Raw genomic sequence first — 11346 nt, 5'->3', positions numbered from 1 at the left:
TGGATAAAAAATGATCGATTGTTTTTATAAGAGAAAGAGTACAGATGCAGTGAAAGATCAAATTTTCATGCTACATGAATCATTTCCCTGTTAAGTATAATTTCATTAAGAAAATGTACAAATATATGTTGAGTATTTTGGAGGGTCCGGACCCGGTGACCCCGCCCCCCCCCGTGGGTGCGCCACTGACACTAACAGCCACTGCACTTTAACTCATACTTCTACAGCAATCAGCTTGATATCGGTAATACCGTATTACAACGGAAACCTTGCAAACTATTGATTGTTTGAATTGTTCGATATTAGAGGACAAGGTGTAGCAGATACTAAAGCGAAATTGTGGAAGGGTAGTCAAATTGTATACTTCTTCAACCCCTTGACCAGGGTGCGAAATCATTTGAAAATGGTGGGGGGGAAGAAGTTCAGCGATCCACACTAATGCTTCGTGGAGCCTCCAAAAAATTGAAATATTAATGGATTATTATTATTACTATTATTATTATTATTAATAATAATAATAATAATAATAATAATAATAATAATAATAATAATAATAATAATAATAATAATAATAATAAATGTTCAAACTAGTCGTAATTGTTATTTAAAAATACTTTGTTATTTATTCATTTAACCAAACTGCATTTAATATACACTTCGGTGCGTATGGTCCAGGGTTAGACTCTAGTGGGAGCACAGTACCCTTCTGTTTACCATTATATTGAAGATTACATTCGCGAAAATAGCACTAGAGATATATAAGTCAGAAATAATAGTCCCTGAGAACCGATGTCCTAACCAAGCATTAGAACTACTAACTTGAAGCGCTCCACCTGGCAAGCCACAGATCCTCATGAGCTGTAGTCAGAGTATAGTTTTTATTATTATTTATGAAATTCTCGTTTCTTCGCTACGTACGTAGTGTTTCAGTTTGGTCCTTCAGATATACGGCCACTTTTGTAAGTCTAAATAATACTATGTATCTATATTGTATTATTAGCAAGAATATATTATTATAAATAATGATTTCAATACAAATACTTGATAGACAACAAAAAGCCGTGTTGCCTCAGTGGTAGAGCGCTCACCTCAGGTGCGTGGAATCATCGGCTGGATCCTAGCTCGAGCCAAATTCTGCTTGTGGTATACAAACAATTGTGTGTGGGTTTTCTCGGGGTCCTCTCGCTTCCTTCCACTATCCTAATCAACCATTATAATTCATCTTATCATGACCGTCTTCCTTAGCCGTGGTGAATATTCATAGGACGTTAAACTTTAGAAAATAAAAGCACAAACACTATAATACGATTGATTTGCTGATTTAAGTTTAATGACCCTTTTCAGCAGCGAGGCTATGAAATGTGGACTTACAGTTTAAGGTGAAATCTGAACCACTGTAATCGTTCAAATTTTTGTCCTGCGGCATCTGTGACTGTCGCGATACTTTTAAGTGTTGCAGCTGTAGATGACTTACTGAACACCTGGTAAAGTTCGCCTAACAAACATGCAAAGTTGTGAACAGCATTCACAACACCAAAAACTCTTTCAGAAACAAGACCAATTCGATGTGCCATGCAGTGTACGCTAATTAGGCACGGGTTGACATTTCTTCTAATTTGAGTAGCAACACCTTCATTTCTCCCAGTAAACACTGCATCCCCGTCCGAACTAAATCCAACCAACCAGTTTTTCTTTAAGATTAAAAATATCTATGCCATCTTCGAAAAATGCTTGAATAATTTTCTCTTTAAGGGATTTTGCATCGGCATTTTCTACAGGCACTAATTTATAAAAACGACAACAAAATTTATTTTCTTCGTCCACATATGTTCATATAACAGCAAGTGCTTATCCGCAAACCTGTTTGTAGATTCGTCCACTGAAATTGATGTTTGAGAAATTTTACCAATTTTGCATGCAACTGGTACGCTAGAGAATAAAGGTCTTCATCTCGTCAACAACCGAACAACCGAAAAAGTTAAACACCTGATCCTTTTGCAAATAAACTACGTTTTTTAAAACAGCATGCATTTAAAATTATTGTTTGTCTGAAAATTTTCTTTATAGACCTACTTATATTTTCCTATTAATGTGTCCCCCCTTACAGATTTTGGTGAGGGGGAAAAGCAAGTGTAAAATTTTTGGTGGGGGGGAAATCCCTCCCGTCCCCCCCGGGATTTCGCACCCTGCCCTTGACGCTTACACAAAAGAAGTAAAATGAGTTAAAAGAAACATATATCAAAACTGCTTTCAACTCAAAATACTTGATCAAAGAAGTATAAGTTATCAGCACAAACTTTACTAGATTTGTAAGAAAGTCGCTAAATAGTCGTTTAAAAATCACCGAGCAAATCATCAATTAGAAAAGTAAATTTTTGTCGCTATCTTGGAGGTCGATTCCCCTAGATTTAAGGACTTTTCCTTCTAAATTGATAACTGTTTTGCAAACATTCCCGGATATTCTTTTCAGATGAAACGGTGGTGAATCTAGTCCGGGGCCGGGGGCCCTAGGCACCCAATTGTTTGAGTGGCACAAATAATTGAAGCTATTATCTATATATTTTTAAAAGTTTATAGTAAACTCATGATATACCTATCATAGTTTTGGATTATGGTTGCTCCACCCACAATTTTAACCTTCTAGATCCACTCTGGAATGACATCACGAAAGCAATGTTTAATATTTTGATTCGAGATACCGTGGACCTTATGCAGAGTAGTTGTGACGCGTGATTAGCGCCATACTAAAAAGTTCGACTAATATATGTATCCTGCAGTAGTCAGACTTTTAATATGATGCTAATCATACGTCAAAACGACTCTGCATAAGGCGGCGTGGTTCTAAATGTGCAACGTTAAGCCTGTTATACATAATCAAATATTACATCAAATTTTGTATCAATTGTTTCAGCAAACTGGAATTTGAACGTGTACGATACCAAGTTGTATGCAACTTTTGGGTTGGTTGCAAATTTAATACAACAGTTCTAAAATAAAATATGTTGTATTCCTATCCAACATTGCATCAAAGAAAACAAACGAAAATCGCTGTGCGGTGTCGCTAAACATGAACACGCGAAGTAACTGAAATGTTTCTGAAGCCTACAAGCAGCCAGGGGCGGATCCACGGGGGAAGGGGCGATCGCCCAACAGAAGAGGAAACTTTCTTATTTTATATATATAAATAAAACCCATCCCAGACTTTGGAGCTCTTAAAACTAGCTCTAAGTAGCAGTATTACAACCCACCGCCCCCACAAGTCCGTCCAGGATCCGCCCCTGCAAGAGCATCCTGTTTCGTATAGCTGTAAACTTAAAAAAAACATTACAATAAATACAAACACAAAGAAGTCTTGGGGAAAAAATGTAGCTTAAGTTAGTCTAGCAAGGCCAGAGACTACAGCTTGGTGAACGTTCACATTTCACATGCACGGTTCATATTTTAATTGCTCATTTATTTTAAGATTTACGATTAAACAGCTTGGACCTTATGCAGAGTCGTTTTGAAGCGTTATTAGTGCCATACTAAAGAGTTTGACTAACATATGTTTCCTGCAGTAGGCAGGCCTTTAGTATGACGCTAATCATACGTCAAAACGACTCTGCATAAGGCCCCTTATCTTTAAATAACTCCTTCAAGCGAGTACCACGTTGCACTCTATGCCTATCAACAAGTGTAACATTTGAATTAAGAGATGCAAACAAATGAGCAACAAAACTAGTTTTGTATTTGATCGCTTATAGTGCGTGTTCCCAGACAACACGTACGTGTACGATACATGTGCACTATCCATGCATAAGCCGTGCATGTGCACATGTGCATTTGTGGGGATGATGAACACATACATAACCTGTGCATAAGCCGTACACGTGAGTTTGCGTGGATGAAGCACACATACATAACCCGTGTATGTGCACATGTGCATTTACGTGGGTTATGCACACGTACATAACCAGTGACTAAGTCGTGCATGTGCACATGTGCATTTGCATGGATAAAGTACACATTTACATAACCCGTGCTTAAGCCGTTACATACACATGTGCATTTGCGTGGATGCAGCGCACGTACAGAACCCGTACTGAAGCCGTTATGTGCACATATGCATTTGCATGGATGAAGCACATATTTATATAACCCGTGCTTAAGCCGTTATGTACGCATGTGCATTTGCATGGATGCAGCGCACGTACGTAACCCGTGCTTAAGCCGTTATATGGACATGTGCATTTGCATGGATGAAGCACACATTTATATAAGCCGTGCTGTAACCGTTATGTACACATGTGCTTTTGCGTGGATGTAGCGCATGTACATAACCCATGCTTGAGCCGTGCATGTGCATTTGCGTGGATGAAGCACATTTAAATTACCGGTGCTTAAGCCGTTGTGTGCACATGGGTATTTGCACGGCTACTGCACGTGTGTATGAGACGTCCATAATACCGTGCAAGTGTATACTTTTACTTTCATTCTTTTACTCATTCTCATCAACAGAAAGTAACCTCCATTTTTGGTAGGTGTCGTTTTTCCTTCAGGCGGTGTTATAGACACTTTTCGACGAATAACAGCTGAATGATTGTAAAAACTCCATAACGTCCGCTGAGCTAGGATACAAGATCAACAGGTGGCAGCATTGTACTGATGTAACTACAGTCAGACAGTTCATGGGTTTACAAAATTATTTTCGTGACCTATTACAGCAGAATATGTTGCGTTATTTGTTACTTGGCAAACATGTCAAAGATACTACCTAAAGCTTTGCTCGTTGCAAATAATAACCTCCATAACTAAAATTTTCACTGACAATTATTAGTTACTTGTTATATACTCTGAAGGTGATGTCTTTGCAGTCCCTCATAGCCCATATATGTGCTAAATCATAACCAATGTCTATCTGAATCACTCCCGAAGAGACGACGTTATCGTCTGCGGTATAACATATTAAAAAAAAAAAAAAATCTTTGCAGTTATAGATGGTGTTACTGCGTAAGACACCAAATATATAAACTCCTTTTTTTCGTTGCATCTCGAATATGCTTTTATATCACCTCTGTATTACGAGGAAATCACCTGTGCACTACATGTAAGTCATCTGGGTACTCCTTCAAATCACCTCTATCGTACATATAAATCATCTGGGTACTGCGTGTAAATCACCTGTGCGTTACATGAAAATCATCTCTGTCCTACATGTAAATCACCTGTGTGTTACGTGTAAATCATCTCTGTCCTACATGTAAATCACCTGCGTGCTACGTGTAAATCATCTCTGTCCTACATGTAAATCACCTGTGTGCTACGTGTAAATCACCGCTGTCCTACATGTAAATCACCTGTGAACTACATGTAAATCGAATACGTGCTACTTGTAAATCACCTGCGCGGTAGGTGTAAATCACTTGTGCAGGATGTGTATGTGTGCATTGCACATGTTCTGTGCACGTGAAGATGTTGAATAGGACCTGGCATGTATATGTGCATCACATGTACAGGCGTGCATTTATACAGATGATGAACATGTTGCATCCGTGCAATTGTACATGTACTATACGGATACTGTACGTGCATTGTGCTGTCTGGGTTATGTCCGTGTGCACCAACGAAGTTCAACTGTTGAACGAGGGTCATAAGCAAGCTCAGTGAAAATGTCTGTTGCACCAACAACGTTCAAGGTTAAGTCTCGATCAAATGGTGGATAAACTTGGTTTTAGCTTAAATGGCCGAATTTGGGGGTTCATACCTCGTTGATCCAAGTCAGTCTGTTTACATTCAATAATGTCTTTGTATTTTTCCACTAATGAAATTACAATACATTTCTCGTGTTCTGAAAATTTTTTTTGCTCATGATTTCATTTTTTTCTATCACAATTACGATAACTGAAATTAGACTAGTCACAACTCTATGCACACAATCTCGAATGTCGAAAATACTGCACGGTTCTTCATTTGTTAGTTTGTTAAACGAAGATAAGAGACAAAAGACGACAACCAATCAGAGTCGATTTTACAAATTGACCGAAGTTTACTTAAACGAGATGTACTGAACTTCGACTTTCAATGGTGCAACAAAAGTCCTGGAGCCATGTTTAAACTTGAAGGTTTAATGTTGAACGCGTTTGAGTGAACGCTCGTTTAAACTTTGTTGGTACACACGGCTATAAAAGTATTAGCCAACTTAATTTAACCAAATGACTGTCAAAGATAAGTTTGATACAACATTTGATGGAAAACTATGACCATGTACAATCGGCTTTAGACGAAGAGTGCTTTCGTGATTCGACACGACAGTTAAAACTGAAAGAAGAGAACGATGATTCTCTCTGTGCGTTCTCCTTCTTATAGAAATGAGTCTTACCTTTGTCAACTTCGACAATCTTTCCACATTGTGTCACATCATGGGCAAATGTTCATTCAAATACATCACTGGAAGATTTATTGTCAAACTTTATCCAGAAGTATGAGCGAAGGATTTAGAAAATGGTGTGAATGCAGATTTTCTGTAAACGTTTCCAATGACAAAAATTTAATGAGTAGAAACATAGATAATGTTTACGTTAGTCAGATATGTAAACAATCAAAAATATGTGTCTATTCGTGGACGCAGCCAGTTTATTGTATGGACCATAATGAAAAGAATTCACTTCACGAATTTTGGGAACCGGGAACGCCATCAGCGAAAGCGTAAATATTGCAATGTGCAAAATATCAGTTCGTTTCCATCAAAACATTCTGCAAGAACTCCTCCCCAAGTGTACATCACAAGGAAAGATGTCCCTGCTGAAAGCATTGCATTGTTGGAGAAGAAGTGAGTAGAATTTAATCATAGTTATATTTGGAACAAATACAGTTTATAGCAGCCATTTTTTAGAGGAGGCAAATTACTACACAATAAAATTGTATAGCGTCTTGAAACTGAAACAAGGTAAGAGCTCTCGGTTTTGATCCATGAAACTATTTTTTAAAATGAAGAATAAGAAGGCAATCCGTGGACCAAACTTTTAAACCTTAATTCGCTAAATGTTAAGTAAATACAATGACCCATATGCAGAGTCGCTTTGACGTATGATTAACATGATACTAAAGGCCTAACTAGTGCAGGAAACATATGTTAGTCGAAATCTTGGGAAATGTTTAGCAGACGGGGTCCAAAAATATGTAGAAAATGCAAAATTAAGGGAGAAATGAAAGTTGCAAATACTTAGACCTAACATAACATAACCAAATCTAACCTAACCTAACCTAAACTGACTTAAACTAACCTGAACTAAACTAAACTAACCTAATATTAATAGAAATAAGCTAATCATTTTTTTCGAAAATTATGCCGGACTCTTACGCTAATATAATCTAACCTAAATAACCTAACCTAATCTAAACTAACCTAATATGAATAGAAACTGCCGAAATTGTATCATTTTTTTTTAGAAAAAATAGCAGGACCCCTTCTGCTAAACATTGCCCGAAATCTTTAGTATGACACTAATCACGTGCCAGAACGACTCTGCATAAGGCCCAATGTGTGCAGTAGCGCATCTAGTTCGTAACTTGGGGACGTAGACCCCCGATTTTTTAGTGACAAAAATAATTTAAGCTATTATTTTTATATGTTTTTAGAACTTTATAGTAATAGTATGATATACCTATCATCAGTAGCGTACTTAGGGGCAGGGCTATCGGGTTCAAGTCCACCCGAAATAAAATTGTTAGTTTTGTCGCATTCCACGTACAACAATAATCTTTCTTATTATTGCTAAGAATTTCGTTGACTTTCCATTTTCTTATGCTCTTTGTTTAGAAATAATACTGTATTTGTCAAATTTCATTCCATGCAGGGACGTACGCAGGAATTTATTTCGGGAGGGATCCAAAGCTTTTCGGGGAGGGGGGTTCAAACACATTTTAAAGCTAAATTATGTTAAAAATTGTAAAATTGCCCCTAAAATTAGACTAAATTTACAGAAAAGTTCGGATTTGGGGGAGGTCTGGACCCCCAGGATCCACTCCCTGCGTACGTTCCTGATTCCATGTAAGAGCTACGTTATTTTTTTCTTTCTTTTGTCCATTTTACTCTTCTGTTTCTTTTCCTTAGTTGTTAGTTTCTTTCGTTTCACCTATCATACTTTCGACCGTTGTTAGTTGAGATTCAAGTCGGCCCTGTCACTAACACCGAAACTAAAGAAGTATGTGTCTTAGACCCTAATCACCATACTGTATACGAGGAGCTGTTTTCAAAAATGTAAAGTTATAAATTTCTTGTGAAAAATTATTAAGAACAAAATGTTGAATGTTGGTTACTAAAGTATGCTGTAATATACTGTAATATGCTTCTATTGCTCATTACTGTTTTATTCTTTGATTATTTCATTCAAATCTCGCCTTTTCCTTTAACTGACTTATATTTCTTTTCCTTATCGCGGGATTTATATTTAATTTTAAATGCTAGGATACTACTTATTTTTCTAAAATGTGCAGCCACCGATTTTTATAGCTCACCTCCTCGCGCACTTCCTTCTTGATAATTTAGGTATTATCTTACCTTTCAGCTATTTCAGCCTATCCTCACTCAATGTTTTTATTCCTCATAGCTGGAAGTGTCATTATACAAATATTAAAGGGAGGAAAATGAACTTCATTAAAATTTGTCGGCACCCAAAAGGAAAAAAAAGAATATCATTGTTTATTCATGTGTTGTGCATAGCTCCCCCAAAACAAAATTCTAAATAGGCCTCTGCCTATCATAGTCTGAATTCTGGCTGCCTCCTCCCTCAGTTTTCATCTTCTAAATCCGTCTCTGAATGTGTAGGTTTGCTTATGATAAAGATGTGGTAAAATCAATCAAGGACGAGTTTATCGAACGCAACAAAACAGACTGATTTCAAACTTTCCAGAATAACGTGTTCTAAAAATTTTTGCTTCCTCCACTAGATGTCATGAGAGTTTCAGCATTGTATTTTCTGTTCTGCCACCTGTTAACAAATGGAGTAACTATGTAAAGTATATTGGAAACAAAATGATTTGTAATGCTTGTTGTTTGGTTAGAGATTTTTCTATTTGTAGAAATTCATACTGGACCATGTGTTTCTTGTCCGATATAAGCAGTAAAGTGCTTAAGGGGCCAGACTACTAAATATTTTTGAGAAACTACTAATTTTTCTTTTGCCCGTTTTTCGTAAGTGGAAAAAGGTAATAAAATGTAACTTACCACAATAATAGATAGCAGTGGTGCCCACCCCCCCTCATGTCCATGACGCACCCCCCTCAATTGCCTATCCGTAGGTGTTCTTCCATGAAAAAAAAATCTTTTCGATTAATTTTTACACCCTCTCAAAACATATTTATATAGATTTTTAACCCTCCCAAATATTTCAATGACGCACTTTGCGTCATAGCCCCCCCTTGTGGGCACCCCTGATAGATAATGTTATTCTACACTCAAAAATGCAAATCGGAAGAATTTTCAGTGTTGCCATCCATAGAAATTACAGTGTGGCCAGAATTTGAACTACCCAAAAATCTAGGTTAAGGCAGCAACTAGAAAAATGAACTCAACGGTAATTGATGACTTATCATGGTGTCTATGCTCCTTGTTTACTACTTTTAAATAATATTTCTATTTATTTTATAAACCTTACATAAATTATTACAAAATAAATAAGTTATTACAAAATTATTGTAATAAGTAAGTTGAAGTCCGTGGAGCATGGAAGATACTCAGTTGCAGCAAGTAACTTGGTAATAATCGCAGAATACCTATGATGATGATGATGATTTCGACTATCTTCATTCCACAATTATGGCCGCAACTTCACTTTAACTTATCCTCCTTTAAGCTGGAATTTATTTGTTGGAGTTTAGTGTTGCTTCTTAGCAGCAAAGCTATATAAAATGCAGATCTACAGTTTAAAGTGGAATCCGTACCATCATAATATTTTTAAATTTTTCAAGGTTCTGTCAGGAGGAATCGAACCCGGGATTCCACATCCTAAAGGCGTGCGTGCTAGTCATTAGACCGGCGATGAAAGCCTAACGTCTGTTAGGCTGGTTTTATACGGAAGCATTTATCGTAGATGTGCTGCCAAAAATCTCGTATAATATTCTATAGCATCAAAAGTATATGGTGCTTTTATACGGTAGCGTTTTGATAAGCATCTGGTCATGACGTAGCAAACAAATCACTGGAGAAGAGCGCAATTATGGCTTCGAAACTAAAAACCAAGATTTCAGTCGCTATTTCTTCTAAAGTCCTTTGTTGCGCATGCTTGTTATGATACAAAGGACTTTTAACTTTGTACAAACAAGGATGCTCCTCATATTTTTCAATCAGCAGAATAATAGCATCCCTACTCAAACTCATTTTTCTTTACTACAATTCAGTTTCCTACACAAAACAAAGATCATGGATATTTGGCACAAAATCCTTCGCTCCTTTTAACACACCATGGCGCTGCAATCGGACCAGAAATACTGGGGAAAATGCTACGAAATAGAGCAGGTTCTATCGACAAGAAATGCCATAGGATATGCTACTTTACACGGTAAGATATCGATGATACGATTTTTGCTACGAGAAATGCTACGATAAATACTTCCGTCTAAAACTAGCCTTACATCTGACTTGTGTTGAAGTTCCTTGTCTTTCCCCTCCGAGCAGCAAGAGAAATAACTACGTGAATGCAGCAGCTGCGCACACCAAATCTAATTTTATCCTCTATGTATCCTCTTTTTTTTCTAAACACTAGTATCACATTGTCTGGAATATTATAGCTTCCGACGAATTAATTGATCCAGGAGACAACATGTGTCCAATTAAGTATCCTATTGTATCTAGTTAGTTTTTTCCCCTCTTAATAAATTTTTGTAACACTTGCGTGATATGAGACTTGCGAGGTTGCAGATTTAATAGTTTTATATCAGTAATTATTCGTTTACGAGCAGATCCTATAATTTTCCATGAATAGAACAGATATTAAACATTACAAAATATTCTATGACTATGTAATAATACCAATTTAATTTGATAATATTAAAAAGGCAGTAATACGCTATCCACTCAGGTGCAATTACCAATAACTTTTTTCTTTCTTTCTTTCTTTCTTTCTTTTTTTCTTTTTTACAGAAAGACAAACCATAAACTATCTTATAATGTAAAATAATAATTTTAGAAAATAATTGCATACATGTTCAAAGCACATTGCTATATAACTTTATGGCTAAATTAATTTGCACATTTTTCTAGCTCTTACAAATCAATAACCAATGTTATTTCTAGAAAGACAGATATACAGGGTGTCCCACTCACTTTCGGCCAAATTGTTTTCAACACTAAAAATAGAAAGAAAAAAA

At 36.6% G+C, this 11346-nt stretch overlaps 1 protein-coding gene across 1 annotated transcript in view; it reads left to right on the top strand.

Moving 5' to 3' along the window:
- Positions 1-6328: 6328 nt before the first annotated feature.
- The window catches only part of LOC145686792 (glyoxylate reductase/hydroxypyruvate reductase-like), a 95393-nt gene continuing 90375 nt past the window's right edge, over positions 6329-11346 (top strand). Inside the window, exon 1 of the mRNA XM_081760449.1 lies at positions 6329-6808. Coding sequence (XP_081616575.1) covers positions 6549-6808 — 260 coding nt within the window. The 5' untranslated portion in view covers positions 6329-6548. The remainder of the gene's footprint in view (positions 6809-11346) is intronic.

This window comes from Thermobia domestica, chromosome 5, assembly GCF_964235325.1.
Source record: "Thermobia domestica chromosome 5, izTheDome1.hap1.1, whole genome shotgun sequence".
Taxonomy (NCBI): Eukaryota; Metazoa; Arthropoda; class Insecta; order Zygentoma; family Lepismatidae; genus Thermobia; species Thermobia domestica.
Note: the sequence above shows the minus strand (reverse complement) of the source record. Positions and strands in the feature narration are given on the sequence as shown.